This window comes from Amphiura filiformis, chromosome 3 (genome assembly GCF_039555335.1).
Source record: "Amphiura filiformis chromosome 3, Afil_fr2py, whole genome shotgun sequence".
Lineage (NCBI taxonomy): Eukaryota > Metazoa > Echinodermata > Ophiuroidea > Amphilepidida > Amphiuridae > Amphiura > Amphiura filiformis.
Window position 1 is genome coordinate 32,030,504 of NC_092630.1, and position 22,398 is coordinate 32,052,901.

The 22,398-nt window shown below is 34.7% G+C and overlaps 1 protein-coding gene across 1 annotated transcript; it reads right to left on the reverse strand.

Moving 5' to 3' along the window:
- Positions 1-263: 263 nt before the first annotated feature.
- LOC140148380 (wnt inhibitory factor 1-like) lies at positions 264-21,968 on the reverse strand. Its single transcript, XM_072170309.1, has 8 exons — positions 21,462-21,968; positions 16,109-16,263; positions 9,647-9,749; positions 6,873-7,010; positions 3,739-3,843; positions 2,391-2,486; positions 1,560-1,655; positions 264-686 (listed from the first exon to the last, which is right to left on the reverse strand). Exons 1-8 carry the CDS (start codon positions 21,571-21,573, stop codon positions 637-639), a joined length of 855 nt encoding a protein of 284 aa, XP_072026410.1. The 5' UTR covers positions 21,574-21,968; the 3' UTR covers positions 264-636.
- Between the last annotated feature and the right edge of the window lie 430 nt (positions 21,969-22,398).

A 22,398-nucleotide genomic window follows, 5' to 3' on the forward strand; every position in this document is an offset into this window, starting at 1 on the left:
AGGCCCATTCAAATACATGTAGCTAATTTTATATAATGTCAGTATATAAATTACAGATTCATGTAAAATGCTTCATTTTGTCTTAAATACACGGCTTTTGGCTTAACCACTAGCAGGCTATGTTAGCACATCTATGACAATGACAAAGGTACCAAAATCTGTATGATTTTTACGATCGTCCGGATGAGCAAATCACTGAATGGGCCTGTAAATACATGCCGTATCAAAATGCTTGTTCTCCATCTGTTTTTGATGTTTTTGAAGAAAAAAAATGCCTCTTCCAAAAGCATCACTGCACTTGAAATGACCAGACGCTACAAGATAAACTATTTTGTATTTAAAAGTCTGATCAATATAAGTGGATCCATTTGTGCGTTTGGAAGAGGTGAGTATTTCAAAAACAGCGGACGAATACCAATTAATCTTTTTGATCAGCCTGTAATAGATGCATTTCTGAACCGAAAATGACTGCATCAAAACATTTTTATATAAATCCTTTTAAAACTGGTGTTCCCATGGCATGGCCAAATTAATGGTCACAAGCTGGACATCGTTGAAGAAAATAAAAGTCTGGTACATCGTCAGCATTATATAGGAGTTCATTGTAATATATTGTTTCCTGGCACATCTTCAGCATTAGGAGTTAAGAAGTGCTTTCCCATATTTGTATCGTTTACTTGTTGAAGCTGTAATCAAAAGAATAAAATATCATCATTAATTATTTGATTCAATTATAAGATACAAAGCTCTCGATAAAACTACAAAACGTTCAGTATGATTGGTCTAGAGCTACTTAGAATGATCAAATGACAAAGGAATTATGACAATAAAAAATAAAAGAGTGTACAGCGTCACTTGTGCCTGTATTATTTTGTGATTTTATTTCAACCTATACAGAAGACCGTACAGGCAACAAGCAAGCGATTTGCTGTTTACACGCGATTTGCCGTCTAAAATCACCCTTATTCTATCTATTATCTTTGCTATTATTATACAGTAAGCCAAAAAATTAAGGTACCAGTTATGTTCACCTCCTGTATATCCTAAACAAAGACCGAAATGTCATAATTGGAACCTGCAGCCAATAGATACATCTTTTAGCTCGAATTTAAGACCTCATTCGTTGAAATTGTTCAAGAAATAAAAACACAGCGATCTTAAAACCCAAGGAAGATATCAATGTAAAAGTTGTAGTTTCCTTCATTGCATGCCCTATTGATTTGTACACAAAGCGTTTGTGAACAAGAGAACTTGCGCTGCGCTTCCATTGATTAGCACGTTAAAACTAGCGTTGTGCTTTCATTGATTAGAACACAAAAGTGCAACTTTTGATTTTGTTTCTTCATTAGGTTTTAGATCACCGTTTCTTTAATTCTCAACCATTTCAACAAATAAGGTCTTAAATCCGAGCTAAAGAGTACAGGTATTGACTGCTTGTTTTAATTTTGATGTATTTGTCTTTATTTGGGATATACAGGGGTGAACACAACTGGTACCTTAATTATTTGGCTTATGGTATTATCATTGCTATTATTATACTATTCAAGTGGAATACTTACGTCTGTCGCAATGTTTTCCCGTCCACCCTTTGTAACATTTGCACTGGCCCTTTTTGAAACAGTAACCATTGTTGTTACAATCCTTTCTGCAGCGAGCTGAAGTTAAACAAAAGGAGGTTGCAATATATTTAATCGTGTCAAGTACATAATTTGTATTGGAATTTGCTATTACAGCATTCGTATGTTTCTAGTAATTGTCGACAACCGATTGTGAATCATATGTGTTCTGTCAGCGTTGTAATTTCAAAGTGATCTAACACGGGGTGCCGCAGGGTTCCGTTTTAGTGCCAACTTGTATCGGATAGTAGTCTTTGAGTAGTCTTTGACAAAGACTACGAATCGCATGAAGCGCTTTATATATAGGGGTGGTTTATAATAGTAAACTGTTATTCGGCACTCTGCTGTTTCATAACGATATACCGTAGAATTCCGTCTAGAAGCATATATGCCTCTAAACGAGGTTTTTTTAACGAAAGATATGAAAGGCCAATACCCTTCTCAAAAACATTGCAATAGATTGGTCTTACAAATATACATGTTTGTACAGCCGCCTTTATCAGTAATATAGTTGTTCAAACTCCAAATAACGTTTTTGTTGAGAGTGTCTACCTCTTGTCTCTTGTGTCAAAAAAACCTCGTTTAGAGGCATATATATGCTTGTAGACGGAATTTTACGGTATAGTGTTAAATCAGACTCATCTGTTGGCATCAAACATTTAAAAGATTCGTTCAATTTTTAAACACCCCATTCAAAGGCAAGTTACAAAGAATCGTTTAATGGGGTAAAGTAACCAAGAGAATCGTTTAATGGGGTAAAGTTTATAAACCTACCTTTCTGACAGAAATTTCCTCTGAACCCATCGGGACACGAACATATATTAGGTGCAACACATGTACCTCCATTGTAGCAGTGAGGGTCACACAGTACTGTGAAATAAAACCAAGACGCATTATAAATCTAACTAGCTTGCTCTTATATAAAGCCATTTATAATGTTTTACAATAAAATCACAGTTCTCAAAACGTTAGATTTTTACAATTGTGTAAAACAAACTTTGAATATAGACCAACGATTTATTTTGTGCTAGTGTACGATGCGTGATTCTTCTTGCCCTATAGATTTATTTTGGGTAAACTCAAGTTGCTTATACCTGGTTTCCTGAAAGAAGGAATTTAAATCAAGAACACATTGAAGTCCGATTAAGGTAAGCGATATGGCGAGATTTCAATCATAGACTCGAGGCCGAGACCTTATAGGGTCTGTGTTTAAATATGCTTAACCCAGTTATTTGCAAGAAAAGTTTGAATTGATAAAAGGGGGCAAGTGGCATATTTTCTCATGGGTAATAGAATAAGAGTACTTTAGAGTAGTAAGTGAAAGACTGGCTTTGTATTCCAGGCCTCTTTAGTTTCTATAACCTAAGAACATAATGTTGGCTTGCTATATAAGCTGTTATAACTATCCAAAGAAGAGATTCACAGCAGGATACAGTTGAAAATAATTAGTTGTAATGTGAATCTCTATTTGATGTGGCCTATAATTCTAAAATTCCGAAACCTAGACATATCTTTGTTTTCAAAGACACAGAAGCACGGATCATTAAATTGTATCAACTATAACCTTCTTAGATATTCATCTAATTTTAAAAACATGTAAAACGTGTACAATCTACAAATAAAATAGCACGCTTTATTTATTTGAAAAAAAAAGGCTAAATATGTTTGAGTATTCTAGTCGAGACGTATTCTAAACATCATATCATATTACCATTGATAATATCACATTGGCAACATTTTGTGACATTGGGCCTTTTCAAGTTTTAGTTTTGGTTTTTGTCACGTGGCTCCTCGTTGTCACTGCTAAGAGCAGCCAGGTTTAGTTACATTTTAAAGTGTGGTTTACATGCTCAAACAAAAAAAAGGAAAACAAGTAGGGATCACTTTCTCTGTGATTAATGTAGAGCAGTGAAACATAGGCTGCTGATGAATTGCTATACATAGGCTTTTCACATTTAAATGAGAGCACGTCTGCCGTCCAACTATTACGTAATGCATAGCTTAACTCAGAACATTTGGGATACCATGAATACGATGGGTCTCTAATTATCTCTTGACTTATATCGATAAACCAAAACTGATAACTTGAATATGCCCAATGTTAATGAAATGAAATTCTTACCTTGTCTACAAGATGGTCCGAAGAAACCCTGCGGACAATCACATACACCGTGGGAGTTACATTCACCGTCATTGGCACAAGGAGGATCACATATAGATGCGTAACCTATAGCAACCAGTAAATAAATGTCATATTGTTATATTTTCATATAGACTTTTATCAAAACACCAGTAAATAATACTCCTTAGGCGACGAAAAAAAACCCCTCTGTTCTACCGACCCGACCGACCCAAAATTTGCGGAGATTTTTTTAAAAATTTGGCTAAAATCATGTAAAATCAGCCATTTTTGGGCCAAAATGTATTAATTTTGGCTGCAAAGTTTTAGTTTGCTAAAAATCTTCATATTTTTTTCATATTTTTCATATTCTGGTGAAATTTTAGGATAATTTTAGCCTCCAAAAAAAATGAAGAAACAAACAAAGAAAAAACAGCAAAAACCCGACCGATCCTAGGTCCTTCCGCCCGTAGAACAGGACTTTTTTCGTCGCCTTACTACGTTTATTGAACTTAAAACGGAATTAAAAATAACATTGACATAGAAATCAATTTGCTTGAACATGTTGAAGTATGATAGATCTTTAGAGAATCCGTGGGCTCGATATGGGCTAAGCATAATTTCTGAACTTGTTAATTAATTCATTAATTAATTCTAGGGACAAGCTTTTGTAAAATATCATAAAGGCCGTTTGTCCAAATAAATAAACCTAGTGTAACAGACGATACGACAGAAGGTACAGCTGGTAATAATCTCTCTAGAATTCATAATCAATAGAAATAGTATGATCTTGACGCTTCAAAGATAGTTTAGGTCACCAAGTTGAGAGAGAATAATGCAAATAACGATTCGCTTCATCAGAGCGACAAAACCAGTAAACCTCCCACGGTACATGGTGTTGGTATCGCATACATGGAGTTCTGAAAAGTCAGCAATTCGCGTGTATAGCTAACAGTCTTTTCGTATTTCCGAAAAGTTAGCAAAATGGGCTATTCCATTTGAAATCCACACTACCCCTGTGGAAGATTTTGGAAACATGCATGAATTTTAAATGGAATTAGCACGTTAGGCAGCTCCATTTGAATTTCATACACCCTCTGAGAAAGATTCAACCTGAATCTTCCACAGAGGGAGCATGAGTTTCAAATGGAGCAGCCTAATGTGCTCATTCTACTTGAAATGTATACTCCCCCTATGCAAGATATTTCCAAAATCTTCCACAGGGGTAGTGTGGATTTTAAATGGAATAGCCCAATGTTCTAATTGATATGATAATACTATGATACAGTATCAGAATGATTTGAGCCATTCTCTAAATTCCAAAGTTTTAAGCATTTTAAGTCTTTCGCAGACTCTTAAAAATAAATCCTTTTGAAATACAAATTCAACTTAAAACTTTTTAAAGGTTATATATAATTTTGTATCTAAATGACTTTAGTCCAAATCCCTTTTTTAAGTCCTCAAGTTTTGTAATCTTAAGGACTTAAAAATAGAACTAGTATCTTTAAAAGACTTTGAAACAAAATTGCATGTAGTAATTTGGAGAGATACCATTTTGTCATTGCAAGTTTATGTGTAACTTAATAGAATGGTTTTAAAGATATGTACAGAGCTATGGCAGAGATAAGTTGAATAGAGGGTAGAGTTGAATAGAAAGTTATTCTTCATACAGTTTGCCAGACGGACGATCCATTTCCGCTTATTTTACAAAGCTGGTCGTATGTTGACTTTGCTTTGCATCCTAATTTGGTCCAATAAAGGCTAAGCATATTCTGTAGTAAACTGACCCTCGCATAGAAAGACACCTTTTGTTTCCAGTAAATTAAGCATGTGAAATGTTAAACTGTACAAATAAGCCAAACTAATTATCTAATTAAAATAGCGGTAATTAACACCAATTTAGACATCATGCGTGCAACAAACATGCACCTACAAAATAAGGTCAATAATCGGAACTCGTGTCGTAAAGGCTTATGATATTAAATGACAATTCAATGATGCGCTGTCAAATCAGGTTCACCGTCAAAACTGATAATCCTACAAAAGCCAAATCATTCTGTTTTGTGATTTATGAACTTGTGGAATTGGACATATCTAGCATCCACATGCTCAATCGAGATGAGAGAATGTAGTGGATTGCAGTGTATTTTCCCTATAGATTGGACAAAGAATGTTAATTAATTTATGCTCATTGCAACAAGGTTAACAAAGATGAAATCATATTTCTAGTGTTTTAATAAAAAAAATGTAACATTTAATAGATTTGGTGCGTATTCCCATAGTTTGTATGATTATTGTCCCGATCATATAGATTAGTTGGTCAAAACAGTGGATTTTTAAAACCAATAATGCAATTTTTTATCCGTCCCGAAGTAGTATGAAAGGATAATTATTTCCTGACACTCTTAAAGCTCTGCGTTTGGTTACGTCCACATGTGTTGATGATCTATACTGCGACAATAAAGTATCCTTACACTTGGAAAAGTAATTACAATTTCAAAACTGAACAATATTGGGGTAAATTTGTTTTTTTTAATAGATGCACTATCTATTCCTGCACATTATGACACCACATTGAATCCAATGTGACCTCAAGAAGTAAAGTTACAAGCAATTGAATAGACGAAGGTCCAGTTTTAAAAGTGACAAACTGGCCTATACAAGGCGCAAAAAGATTCCAATAAGCTAAACAAAGAGACAACGCAGTTTCTTCAATGAAGCGTTATTTAAAGCAGTTTTTATTTCAGTTTCAGTACTTCTCTGTATATATACTTTTCATAACTTTCATTTTATTTGTCAGTTCTTTTGTTTCAGTTTTCTTTTGTTCCTTTTGTTTTGAATTAAAGCCAAACGCATAAATTAGCCATTCACCACTCTCAGACCAGATGTCTAGTCCGTAGAGTTTTGAATAGGCCAGTTTGTCACTTTTAAAACCGGACCGTCGTCTAATCAAATGATTGTAACTTTGCTACTTGAAGTCACATTGGATTCAATGTGGTGTCATAATGTGCAGGATTAGATAGTGCATCTATTAAAAGAACAAAAACAAAATTATATTGTTAATTTTGGAAATTGTGATTATTTTTCCAAGTGTAAGGATACTTTATTGGCGCAGTATAGATTATACGGCCGCTTACCTCTATCACATTCCTTGTCGAATTCCAGATTTAATGGCGATCCTGGTATATCCTTCTTATCATAGGAATTTCTAATACGTAGTGATATGCTTACTGTTGTCATACCATCTCCTTTACATGGGAAGTCCATACGAAAAGCTGAAACATGCAAATCCAAAGAGTCAGTGGTAAGAATGTAGAAATGCTGCAGTCTGGTTCAAACAGTTCGTGATTCACTGTCGCAAACTTTCTTCTTTTTTTAAAACTTCTCATTTCATTTCATTTCATTTCATTTCATTTCATTTCATTTCGGAAGGAATCAAACCAAGGATAAAAACACAGAAAAGTAGGCCCTATACATAAAAGCACACTTATTTCCACTGTGGTCCTTGATGAGCCTAAGACATATTGGTACAAGAATAACAGATATATTTAGATTGCACTTTACATATATTACACATATTAAATTAAACTGTTCAGTAAGCATAAAACATACAATATTACAAATACTGTTACCATTACCTACAAATTTTGGAACAAAAATAAAATACAAACACACTGTAAAATTTAATGTCGCAAAAAAACATCACTTTCAAATTTAATGTAGCAAAAAACATTTTGAAAGTTTGTGACAATCGAATATCTCAATATGAAAGTTTGTTACAGTCGAATATCTCAATATGAAAGTTTGTGACAGTCGAATATCTCAATATGAAAGTTTGTGACAGTCGAATATCTCAATATGAAAGTTTGTGACAGTCGAATATCTCAATATGAAAGTTTGTGACAGTCGAATATCTCAATATGAAAATTTGTGACAGTCGAATATCACAATATGAAAGTTTGTGACAGTCGAATATCTCAATATGAAAGTTTGTGACAGTCGAATATCACAATATGAAAGTTTGTGACAGTCGAATATCTCAATATGAAAAATTGTGACAGTCGAATATCACAATATGAAAGTTTGTGACAGTCGAATATCTCAATATGAAAGTTTGTGACAGTCGAATATCTCAATATGAAAGTTTGTGACAGTCGAATATCCCAATATGAAAGTTTGTGACAGTCGAATATCCCAATATGAAAGCTTGTGACAGTCGAATATCTCAATATGAAAGTTTGTGACAGTCGAATATCTCAATATGAAAATTTGTGACAGTCGAATATCACAATATGAATCTATCAATTTTCAATCAAACAGTTCATCAAGATAGGTCCAGTTAAAACGCTATATACTTTCTTGGGACGTTTCAAGAAACTTCAAGAGTCAGAACTTTTCCTCCGCCAGATGATGTACTTATGTTACATACTGCCATATACTGTATGCTCGATGCATGGACATGGACACAACAGTACATGCATAGAGCAAAGTATTCTAGCCAGAAAAGAAAAGAATACATAAAAGCACACTTATTTCCACTGTGGTCCTTGATGAGCCTAAGACATATTGGTACAAGAATAACAGATATATTTAGATTGCACTTTACATCTTACACATATTAAATCAAACTGTTCAGCAAGAATAAAACATACAATATTTATGGCTAGAATACTTTGCATAGAGATAATAGTATTCGACTGACACAAACTTTCATATAAATAACATGCAAACAAATGGAACACTTTTTGCTTTAATTTCAATTGATATTATATTGTTAGTCATGTGATCAAAATAAGTCACATGATCAAAATAAGTGTAAACGTCTTATTGCATCGTATTTTTCTGCTACATAGAAATAATTATTGCCTAGATTGATTTGTCCCATCCTGGCCCAGACCAGGGGCCATAAAAATAACACTTTATTAATTAGGTCCAACTTCAGCATATTGCAGCCTGCCAAATGAACAATGCACATTTGCCGAAATCTCTTCGGTGGAAATAATTATATAGTTACCTTCGTAGACTTAAAAACTTTTAAAAACACTCAATAGAAAAAAAATCATTCAGTTCATCAGAACTACAACATCAAATAGTTCTTCCAGACAAGTCCAGTTGAAACCCTTTTTTGAGACGTTTCAAGAGCTAGTAGTACGCCTGCTCTAATCCTCAACCAGATTGTGTACTGTCGTGTTCATGCATAGAGATGAGCATGCAGTATATGGTAGTATGTAACGTAAGTACATCATCTGGCGGAGGAATAGTGAAACGTCCCAAGAAAGTATATATGTGTTTTTAATTAGACTTGTCTTGATGAACTGTTTGATTGAAAATTGATAGATTCATATTGAGATATTCGACTGTCACAAACTTTCATATTGGGATATTCGACTGTCACAAACTTTCATATTGTGATATTCGACCGTCACAAACTTTCATATTGAAATATTCGACTGTCACAAACTTTCATATTGAGATATTCGACTGTCACAAACTTTCATATTGAAATATTCGACTGTCACAAACTTTCATATTGAGATATTCGACTGTCACAAACTTTCATATTGAAATATTCGACTGTCACAAACTTTCATATTGAGATATTCGACTGTCACAAACTTTCATATTGAGATATTCAACTGTCACAAACTTTCATATTGAGATATTCGACTGTCACAAACTTTCATATTGAGATATTCGACTGTCACAAACTTTCATATTGAGATATTATGGTAACATAAGTACATCATCTGGCGGAGGAATAGTACTGGCTCTTGAAGCTTCTTGAAACGTCCCAAGAAAGTATATAAGCGTTTTAACTGGACTTGTCTTGATGAACTGTTTGATTGAAAATTAATATTCATATTGAGATATTCGATTTATAGAATATATACTTAATGTTGCATTATCATACCTGTATCTAATGTTGGCAATCTGTCGTGTAATGTGACACTTAATAAAGGCGGACCCATAACTTCTGGTAAACTTGAGGAAAGCTCTTGGAAAGAATAGTGGTACTGAAAGATCAAATCAATAGCAAATATGACAATAGATGCATAAACAAGAAATACAAGAATGTAATACACATCCTATGTTGTCAAAAGTAGCAAAGTCATCAGAACTAGTTTATATAGCATGATTTGCTCCACAGCGACGCCCTCAATTTGGTTGAATTTTCACTTTTTGCATGATTGTAATGCCCAATTGTGTATTAAAATACCACGTGAAAGACTAAGCCTGAAGTGCTTTAATTACAGTAAATTTAAGTTTTTACAATAAAACCGGAGATCTCCGGTTTTATTTAGAGTTCACCGATCGAGTGGTGGCTAAATCGCGTGCGTGTGTATAATCGAATCATTGAATCAGTGACGTATAAATTGTATGCATATCGCTATTCGACTTACGTCTGGTTTATTCGTCCAAGCTGTGTGAACACAGATATTGGTGTGAAGCTATACGCCAATATTCATGATTAAAATACAATCGGCGAGCTGATACAGAATGAAATAGCAATTTTTTTCGTTTTCGTTTGGCTCAAAATTAAAAGGGCACAATCCCAGCAAACACAAAACGTTTTCGACATCATTCGCAAAAAGTTATAAAAGGTTGTCAGAAAACGTTTAAATGTCGGGTTATATAAAGGGTATATTAAGAGTATAAAACGTTTTCATAACCTTAAAAAACATTTTTTGATAATCTACTGCTCAGCAAACAAAAATGATTTAAAGAAAACGTTATAATGTCGGGTTATATAAAGGGTATAAAAACGTTTTAATAACATTCCAAAAACATTCTTGAAAACTTGATGCAACATTTTGGAGTTGAAAAAATATTTTACGAAAAATGTTTGCCCAAAATATTTTCAATAACGTTTTAAAAACGTTTTCATGACCTTTATATAACCCGACATTTAAATGTTATTAAAAGGTTTTGAAAAGAACATTTTAAGAATATTTATGTGTTTCCTGGGTTCAAATATTTTAACATAATGTTATTTAAGTATTGACACAATATTTGACAAAAATGTTTGCAAAAATAGTTTACAATAACATTTTTTGAAAACATTAAAAAAAAAAAGTTGTAGTGTGTTTTCATACAAAACGTTTTAAAACGTTATCATGACCTTTATATAACCCGACATTTTAATGTTATTAAAACGTTTTTACCTAAACCAAAAGCCAAAATATGACCAGTGAAATCTAACATTTAAATCATGATGCAGTCATGTCTACAGTAGAATTCATCTCGACCTTTGCAGGACTTAAACCCCATTAAAAGCTATTAAACCAAGATAACACTCATTGAAACAGCTCAACTGATTAAATCGGATCTTCTCTGGTTGTGCACAAGTGTCTGTTTTCATGTGCGATATCGCAATAAAGCTGGTATTATAGCTTCAGTTGGGTAACCGATTATAAAGGAAACGAAAGGAAACAATGGTATGTGTACCTTTGTTCACGAAATGAGACAATGGCGTGCTTTTTGTAAACCAGCATTCTTGAAAATGAGCAACATAATGATTGTTGACTTAACACGGTTTGGAAATAATTTCTTCATATTTTTGGTGTTATCTGTCGTTTACATATCCTTCCTAAAACACAAAAGTGCGACCCTCTCCAAACACCTAAATTAGCTAAAAATTTAGGACATGTTACAAAACTATATTGTCTAGAACTTTAGAAGAGTACTTTTAATATTGGCCGGTTATTTTTCACACAGCGACGTTAACTAGTCATATCCCCATACTTTTAACGTATATAGGGCTATTTGTAGAGGTCACGCGTCAATGGGAAAGAGCACTGTGTATTGTGTATAGGAAAACGGACAGTAACTGCAGTATGTAGGAATCTATTCTATTCTTTATGTAACGCACATTATGGCTTTAGTTCATTAATGAGAAGAACATTGTTTTACACCAACAATACAAAGGTTTGCAACTCTAATAATATGTTGGTAGGCCTATAGCCCTATATTGAAGCTAAAACGGCCAAATATGAGGTTAATTTGGTCCGTCAGAAATCCACATGTAGGTGTCAACATAATAGAGATGATTGTATGGACCATCCCTCTATCAAAATATTGGGGAAAATTTACCCCCCCTCCCCTCCCGCGGATCTACGCCTATGCAGCTGCCCAATACAGGCGCTCTTCGTCAATGCGGACAATACCCGAATGCTATCAAAACTGATCAGTTCAAGTTGTATCTTGCGGCATTTAAATTAATTAAATTTCATCTAAACAATAGCTACCGTAACAACTTGGCGGTAACTGAAACGTGTTCGGTAGACTACATCATCAGGTGCACATTATCTGTAGAAACTGTTGCTGATATCAGATATCAACGTTATTCTCGTAATAGGCTTTAAATGTAAAAGGTTACAGCTGCTGATGATTGCAGCTTTATACTTTGCCACCGAACTAGTATTTTAGTTCACAATATTCTTTCAAATATGCCACACATAGCAGTCAAGTTAGCTCAATCGATAAGGCGTTCGACTGTGGTGCGAGAGGTTGTGGGTTCGAACCCTGGCGGTGCCTAGTACGCTCACGTGGAAAGAAAATTGAGTTAGCTTGAAATTCCCCTGGACAAGGAACTCACTGCTAATTTGTCTCGTTGTAACCCGTACGAAACTCGGGGAGCTGATCCTGGTTACGATGGTTATTTGTGGAATGTCTAGGGTGTGCGCTCTTGAAGCAGCAAAGACCCTGATTTGTTGTTTAATGGTTTGTGGTATGATGTGGGCCGTAGTGGTCAGCGATAACCTGTAAAGTGTGCTGAGTTTTTTTAAACTTGTACTAATTTAAAGTAATGCAATCTAATTTTTGGAAAACACAATTTCTAATCGTTTTCAAAAACAATTATCAAAAAAAATAACATAAATTATTACAATGATGATAAAACCAATGGGGTTCTTTGTAGAACCTAAACAAGTTCTGTGGCCAAGAAAAGGTTCTTGAAGAACCTTTAAGGAACCATTAATAGAGAACCTTCAAAGGGTTCTAAGTAAAACAGAAAAAAAAGGTTCTTTATCCACGAAAATGATTTTAGTACCAAAAAGGGTTAACACTATACTTCTTACTTTTCTTAACTTTGTGATGAGTTCCTGAATTAATTAATTAATTAGAACGCCCCTATGCCTATTTAAATCTTTACGGTTCTTTAGAGAACTTTTTAAGCTTCTTTAATTTATAGAACCTTATCACTGCTTCGGGTTCTACACATAGGCCTACAGGACAAAAAAAGGTTCTAAGTTGCACGTTTTTTCTAAGAGTGTAGGCCTATACCCAAATATTCATCAACGTCATCCAGTTTCATAATCAGTGGTGATCTCGAGTCGTACAAATGTACAATTTAATTCTTGTTATTTGTACAACAGAAATTTGAAGGTTTAACGCCACATTATTTTGTCGATTTTGCATGACCGATTTACAATTAGTAATTGTCAGCTAATCACATGGAATTAAATTATACTATTTTGAGTTAATGGGAAAATTCAATTAACATGCCTATGATAAAAGAATACATATATCGGGGTTAAATCATTTGAGAGAATTAGCTAGAATTCATGCAGGCATTGTTAACATTTTATTTATCATAGGCGATGGCTGACAAAAAGTCGTAATTCACACCTGCAAACACTTATGTTCGTATAAAACCAATTTGTCGTGGAAAATTGGTGTAGATTACAATTTATTTTGTTGCATTCATGGGGAAAACAAGTTTTTTGATAACATCTTGATATGTACATTCATATGCGTGCAAAAATGAATAACCCGATTTCAACATACTCAAGCTTTTTAGTACACAGACGTCTTTTGTATGCGATCAAAACATGTTATTATAAGCACATTTTGTCTGGCTTTTCAAATCGAGGCCAAAATTCAAACAATTGTTTTGAGCACAAATATTATTGAAATTTAGGAAAATGTGACATGAGGGAATGGAATCATATCAAAGACTATCACATAATAATAGACGATGAAAATTTCTTCAATTATGTTCAATTACCTTTGGTCACGATGGGGTAACCAATTAAGGCATAAGAGACTTGGTTGTTTTATCAAACATACTTTCAGCGTTACTAGACGTTATGGATGCAAGTAACTGCGAACTATTCTCATAATAGTGATTATCATGATTATATATAGGTAAAGAACATGCAATAATGTATTTTGTAAAAAGATTCAGTCACGTATACAGAGCTCATATTACAAAAATATAACTGTATTCCTACAAATTTATAATTACCGATAATGGCTCTCATATACAGTAATTTTACGTTCAATTTGATAAGATCTTTAATATACAACAAGTCAATAAATAGGACAAGTTCTCGATAAGTTGCATATCGTACCGAATAATCTACAATACATGTATTAAACAAGAACCCGCTTTTCATTTTTAACGCACCATTAATTCGATTAAAATTTGTTTAAAATAAACGTCCGCGCCGGAAATGAAAATGTACAAATTTCCAATAAAAAAACAAAAACAAAACGATATTTGGACTAATTTAACTTATTCGTATAATTATCAGATATAGGCCTACCCATGATGTCGTTTCGGATTTGGAGAGCATAATAAGAGCCAATTCTGCAATTCTATTTTAACACTATGGCAATTGAAGATATTCAAGTTTATGACCGAATAGTTCCTTTTTAGTTAGGCCTATTAGTGAATAGTTATTTCAATCATACATTTTATGTACATGGTCTTTGTGATACTAGTATAGAGTTGTTAAGAAAGTATTTCTTTATGGCATGTATGGTATAGCTATATACAATACAGGTGGAACTTAAAAGAAGTCTTTTGGAGTTCGATGGCGCCGGGTCACTTATTTGGAACTAAAATCCTGAAATGCACCGGGTCAAAACTAAATCACAATGGTTGGAAGAATACAAAAGGCAAGAGATAATAGTGATGTCAATCATATCAGCGCATACTATAAACTAATTTATATCTGAATGCGTATATGCACACACAAAATGAAACTTATACCAACTAAACTTTCTCATTTAAGGGGTATTACACCCTCGATAATGTGTGTCTATTTTTGCATTTTTCTCAAAACTAATAACACACTGGTAACAAAAGTTATGTATATTATAGGGCAAGGAATCCAATTACTACACTGGAATTGGATATCTTGCCCCGATAAAATACATAACTTTTGTTACCAGTGTGTTATTATTTTTTGAGAAAAATGCAAAAATAGTCACAAATTTACCACATAGGTGTAGTACCCCCTTAAAGAAGACAATACAATACCCCTTGTCTGCCTATGGATAGTTAGAAATATCCGCATTACAATACAACAATTTATTGTCAAACATCAGTTGAACCAAATACTAAAACGTATAGCTAAATATGTTTCATTGAAGCAATTATCAAAATATGTTATTTGTGTGTGCAACATTTTTTTTTAGATAATATTGACCGACAGAATGTTCGATCAAAACTTCGCATTATCATGATTATGTTTAGCTTTTGTTTTGGAATACTGGATGTAAATTGCCATTAATAGTATCATTTTGTGTCAGCTGCAGTCGATTTGGTGTAGACTGCATGGAATTCCCGCATAAGATAATTATGATTGAATACATACATACATGACATACATGCGATATCTATTTATAAGTAAACAAACTGAATGAAATCTGACTGTTAAGTGTTTTAACACTTAACAGTCAGATTTCATTCAAAGTCAATTCATGTTAACAAATACATAGTTAATGCAACTGCTTTCTTGCACTCGATGTTGCAGTTCACCGCCTCATAAACACATCACAAAATTACTTTGAGCACTGATTGCTTGATATGAACGTATGGAGATATTTAGGTCTACATGTAGGCCTACTAAAGTACTAGCTGCAGTGATATCATACTTGTAAATGCACGTGTAAAGACGAATCGGAATGATCGAGAAATTAATAAATAAACGTAATTCGGTACAATTAGAAACGTTGCTAAGTCAAATAAGTTATACGGCGTGTAATTGCACAACCTAACATGAAGTTCCACTCACTTAAAATGAGCGGCGGTCAGTGTGTAATCGATCAAGACCATTGTGCAAATAGTAAACATGGTAATGATGATGCAGCTTTTCGAATCGCGCCGTTTTTACTCAATTGTTCATTACTTTTCTAGATCATTCCGACTTCGTTTTACAGTATCATATTGCACCCAAATGTCTGTTTGCTTTAAATCAAATGTACTCAACGTTATTATACTATACTATACTATACTATACTATACTATACTATAATATACTATACTATACTATACTATACTATACTAAACTAAACATAAATCTCCTTCAATTATAGAAAAATATAATATTTTAGATTGTGGGAAAGCCTATAGAAAGGCACTTACCCCTTTAGGTGCTCTCCAGTAGATATGTACTGATCTTATTGAAGCAGGGACGACATGCCTCGGCATTGCTTCCAAAGAGTCTGATGTTATTAATGTCTGAAAGAACGTATCTACTACACCTTCACGAATGATGTACAAAGGCGACGTCGACGGACCTGTGAAAAAGGAAAGAAAATCGAATAAGCTTTCTAAAAACATAAATGATTAAAATCCTTAAATTTAATATGATGGATTTTATTTGCTTTCTATTCGATTTGATATTGTACATGTAAAATATTTTTCTCTAATGATGTAGTACATTTATATGATTTATTCTGAATGTGGATGGTCTTTCCCGACGGGAATTCATAAGTTCATAAGTACGTTTGCTCAACAAATTTCACTGGAATTGATTTACCGTATTAAGCTATAGTTTTTCTGCGAGTACGCCGTCGGTTATCACAGTACCGGTGCAGCCGGTCTCTGTGTGAGCGGTGGGACTTTTGTCAGACGTATCTCTGACTCCATCAGTAATCCTATGAAGTCAGAGACACATCTAACGAAAGCTCGGCCACTCACACAGAGACCGGCTGCACTGGTACTGTGATAACCGACGGTGTACTCGCAGAAATACTATAACTTAATACGGTAACTCAATTGCAGTGAAATTTGTTGAGCAAACGTGCAACGTACATGTATATTTATAGTTATGTACCCTGCGTGCCCATGTTTGATATATACTAAAAAAAGCATTTTCTACAACAAAATATGTAAGAAATAAACTATTTGGGATATATATCAACTTTTTTTCCCTGGTATTTTCTCGACGGTTCCTTACTTACAACGTTACCGACACTAAAGCTTTACGGAGTGCTAAACGTTTCGGAATTTTACCGATGGTTCAGAGTTAAGTTAAATTTTTAATAGTCAATTATAATGACCGCCCGAATGACCGTCCTATATCTACTAACCACATGAAAGAAGAATTAATTATCCATTACATGGAGCTACATGGATTGGATACTAATCACTCTTTCCGGAAAATTGAACTCCAGTTTACTCTTCATGCGTATTCAGCTAATGATCTGATGATAGATAGCGCATTTTCAAGTTTTGGATCGTTGTGATTTTCGGCATCCTTTTACTTCTTGGTCCGATAGTTAAATCTTATTTTGGCCGTGAAATAGGTCAACACTATATACGCCATTGCATGCTCATGTCTTTCTTTAAATAGATTCATATCTATATGTATAGTATGGTTTACATGCAGGGGTTCAAGTGCACTCTTTTAGTCGTACAAAAATATTCTTAGTCGTCCTGAGCCTTAAATAGTTCTACAAAGAACTGAAAAGGTTCTGCAAAGGCCCGAAAGGACCATTTTAGGATTCTGTAAACATTGGTAAAGGTCAGAAAGAACCATTTTATAGAGTTCTTGCAATTTCATAGAGGACTAGATCCATATAGTTGTCTTGTATTGGTTTGCATTTTAAGCTCATTTACAAACTGACATTCATTTGTTGCAATTCAAGACCCAAAAACATTTGAGATGATAATTATTATCTACTGAAGTGTGTGAGTTTTATTTCACATCCAGGAAATCATCTGTAGCTGTATTGAGTATCTTTGGTATGTATGACAAACACTATGATCTACAACATGCCCATCTATCAGGGCACAGTTCTTTAACCCCAATACATTTGAACACTCTTTGAATGACCTTTGAAAAATTGGGTACAAAAACTCATACTCTTCAACTTGAGGTCAAATTTAGCATTATTACTGTATAATTGAGGTTATTGAACCATGCCATTGGGATGAGGCCATTGTGGTCCATAGTGAAAGGTGGTCGGGCTACCTGACCACTAATCTGCGCTAAAGTGTGCGATCCCGAACCGCTAAACACCTGTATTAAATGTTTAAATCATGTCCCTAAGGAACCCTCTATTTATGCTTTACTTCGCCACTTAAGGGATCTAAAATGAGCGTTTATTGTGTTTCGACAGTATTTTTTGTGGGACATGAGAGCACCTCAGACCTATCGAATTGCATTCTGAATACGAAGCATTTCATTTTTTGAAAATTACAAAATAATACAAATTTTATGACAAATTATAAAAATTTGATATTTTTCAAATTTTTGATATATAACAGTCCTCGAAGTAAATTATATAAATCTAATGATATATTCTTAAAGTGTATGTAGCAGGAGGAAAAGCCGACGGTCAATTGAAAATTTTGACCTTTCATATTGAAGATATGGATTTTTTTCCCAAAAAGACCTATTTTTTTTGGGTGTTTTTGGAAAAAAATCCATATCTTCAATACGAAAGGTCAAAATTTTCAATTGATCGTCGGCTTTTCATCCCACCTACATACACTTTAAGTATAAATCATCAGATTTATAAAGTTTACTTCAAGTACTGTTAAATATCAAAATATCAATTTTTAATGATTTGCCATAAAATGTGTATTAAATTGCGAATTTCAAAAATCAAAATTATTTGATATCAGAATGACATTCTTCGTATTCAGAATGCAATTCGATATGTCTGATGTGCTCTAATGTCCCACAATAAATACTGTCCAAACGTTCATACCCCACCCCTTAACTGAATAATATAAAATAGAACTTATTTGTGTGACTGATTTTATTGCAGTTATTGTTATTAAACATTGAGCTTAGAAATCTACACCTTTTTGTTAGTGGCAAACAATACTCTTTAATCTATACTATAGGAAGAAAGGAAGCTATTATTAAGTTTTTCAAACTACTTAGTCAACTTTCACCCCGGCTTAAAGTTCTCCTGCAGGGTCTGAGTGCTTTAAGGGGGTACTACACCCCTGGCCAATATTTTGCCTATTTTTGCATTTTCTCAAAAATTATAGCGCATTGGTGACAATTAAGATATGTATATTATAGGGTAAGGACTACAACTACTGCACTGAAAATTCAGCAACTCAAGGCAAGTAGTTATTGATTTATTGATCAAATATTGGTTTTCCTCATTTTTGACTGTAACTTCACAACTGTTATCTGTGCTGAAATAAATTTTCCAGTGCAGTAGTTGTAGTCATTGCCCCTATAATATACATATCTTACTTGTCACCAATGCTCTATAATTTTTGAGAAAAATGCAAAAATAGGCACAAAATTGGGCAGGGGTGTAGTACCCCCTTAATGAAATTCGATTTTAGGTTACAAAGAACTATTTAATGTCTATCGTTTTTGCCTCATTTAATGCAGACAATATAATTGGGGGGATTGGTCATTTTAATAGCCGATTAATCCATAATTATAACGACGGCGACGACGTTTCCTATTAATCATAAAATTCTACCAAACAGTGCTTTATTGTGGACTATATACGTATATCCATCAGGGGCGTAGCCAGCTTTCTTGGTCAGGGGGGGGGGCAAAATAAAATTTTGGGGGCACAGACGAAAAAAATTGCATTGCATCATACAATACATAGAGACTGTATGGTTTCGAGCTTCCCGAAAAGGGCCTTATTGGGATGATGTGCGCGCGTAGCGCGAAAAAAATGGTATTTTACACTATTTTCGCCCATTATCCGGCTAAAAGAGGGCTTTATTGTTACAATGTGCTCGCGTAGCGCGAAAAAAATTTGTATTTTACACTATTTTGGCCCTGAATTTTGCTAGAAAAGGGCTCCTTGCCCTTTTCTTTTCCTTTGCCCTCCTGATTTTCTCTTTCATTTTTTTGTCAGAGGGCACTTTTTTTCTTTCATTTTTTTTTGTCAGGGGGGCACTCTGCCCCCTGCCCCCCGCTGGCTACGCTACTGATATCCATGCATTGGAATACATATAACAATGATATACTGAATATGTTCAATAACAAAATCAAAAGTGGAGAACTTAATCATTTAAGGTGATCTGTTTGCTTGATTTTTCTGATTTTGCCAACTTTCATGACTTTAGAGAATTTTTGAAAGTTGTTAAAGTTGTTAAAACAGTGCAGGGCAACTGATGCATTAAACCATGATTAAACACAGCGTCTACATTTGTTTGTTTGTTTAAACGGTTGCTCCATGTGGAGACACGCTTGGGTCCTGATGGGACCAGGTTCAAACAAAATGCTCAAGTCAGGCTAAAAAGCCTAAAGCATGCTGGCCTGTATGGAAAGAGAAGTGTTGTAGCTCACCTCTGTGTTGCAACTCAAACTAAACGAATTAATCCAACTTAATAACATTTTTCGAATTTGTTAACTACTTCTCCGACAGAATTCAGCTTCATAAATAAATAATAAATTTTGGATTTATAAAGCGCCTTTCTCCAGATCTTAGAGGACTCAAAGCGCTGTAATTTCGCTGCAATGGTGAATCATCACAATCAGATCGCATCAACTAGGCCAGTTGCTGCCGAACGGCTCACACCTATCCGCATTTAGATTGTAACATCCACCAATTATCTGTGCAGCTCCCCAAATTCCATTGGGTGAAGGAAGTTTTTGATAACCAACAACTAATCACCGATTTTTGCGATACAGGCGGAAACCGGAGATCCCGGAGAAAACCTGCGAGAGGGAGCATGGAATCGGGATAAACCAAGTGCACATGAGTCCTTGGGCCGCGCCGGGGCTTGAACCCGGGACCTCAGTGGTGCAAGGCGAGGGAACTACCGCTGCGCCAACTCGCTCCCCAGCATTACCTTTTATTTACATAATCTCTCTCATAAAAGTTTGCTACAAATTTTGTATTCTAAGTAAATTCAGGTTAATCATTCTACAATTACGTTACGTAACTTCTAATCAAATGATCTTGAGTTATAGCATAAAATAATCAGAAAAGTTGAGGCAGCACCATACTTCAGTTAAACCAAGGGAAATCATCGCGAACATTTTTCGCCCCCCCCCCCTTCACAGACCTCAAAAATTTCAGGCCCCCTTTTTGACATGAAAAATATGGGTCAACCCCATAGAAAAGCATATAAACTTAATTTTTCCAGGAAAGTTTGTGGTCATTTTTTTCAGAGCCCCCCCTTAGGAGGGTCAAACATTTTCAGGGCTCCCTTTTTGCATCAGCCCCCCCTAACAAGTGTTTGTGAACGGTCCCCAAGTGCAACATTTTCGCTTGCTAATGCTTTTTTTCTTTCCAATAATTGACATATAAACCTGTGCTTACAACATGTAGTACACAATAATATGTTGCATTTTACCAGTACACGATCATGTCAGAAATTAATATTTTGTTCTGGGTCTGATTATTCGGACTAGCATTTTACCATGTTTACTGTTGGACGCTTGTATGAAACAGTATCATGGTATAGACATGATAGACCTTTGAGCTTTGCACCGGGCCTTTGCAACAAACTCCACATGCACTAAACTTCGCCAGAACAAAAACAATGTACTCACCAAGTAATAGTTGTGATTCAGCTGGATCTAACCAAATGAAAACGTTTGGCATAGCTGCTGCAAATGTTGCTGACAATGCAGCAACAACCAAAGTCAGTAAGTTCGTCAACATGATGATTAGATGCGTTTTTGAATAACTTTGACCATAGACAAATTTGGTTCTAATAGTAATTCTAGTAATAGTATAATACGTGATATTCACTCTTTCAGCTCTCTGTGCATTTTCACGTTAACTTTCCGGTTCATGCAGCTCCGCATATAACGAATACTCTCATCATGCTCTTATACCCAAACAGTTCACATCACATCTTGACGATTTAACATGAAACTTTGATGAAAACTACATACACTTCTTGATACAATATTATGTTGTAGTCACAATAAATTCCTACATAGAATCAGGGCATTCAGGGTACAACAAAATCCGTGACTGGCAGACCTCTGTCGGCAGTCAAGAGGTCCTTTCTATTCATGTAAGGAGTTTAATGGGAATAAAGCATGGTTGAATAAATTTGATGCATGCCCTACAGTCTTGGTGTGCAAAGTGCCTGCCCTCTGCTGAGAAGTTTGGCTGATTTCAGGGTACTTTTATGTACGTTTCTATTTTATATACGATTGTATTGGATCTATCGAACAACCTGGAATAATGGATACAACACAAAAAGTGCTCAAACATGTCAAACTTTCATCGGAGGTCAAGCGGGCGCGCTGCAGGCTTACCAGCACTCCCGGCCAGCACTTCGTTTCGATGTCCGCCGCGCTCATGTCCGGGCTCATAATTGCTACCTCAGAACAGAGAAGATGTAAGGACTGTTCAGAATTTGGATATGAAAGGATTTTGGAGGAAAAAAACCCAAAAACCAGCTAAAAACCGCAAAACATAAAAAGGATTCCGTAATGATGAATAATTGTGACCCAAGATATGTCTTTACAGCGA

Coding starts and splice junctions, on each gene's coding strand:
- LOC140148380 (XM_072170309.1), bottom strand. CDS start 21,573: ATGTTGACGAACTTACTGACTTTGGTTGTTGCTGCATTGTCAGCAACA. Junction 2,487..3,738: donor CGGACCATCTTGTAGACAAG/GTAAGAATTTCA, acceptor TTTATTTCACAG/TACTGTGTGACCCTCACTGC. Junction 687..1,559: donor GGGAAAACATTGCGACAGAC/GTAAGTATTCCA, acceptor TTTTGATTACAG/CTTCAACAAGTAAACGATAC.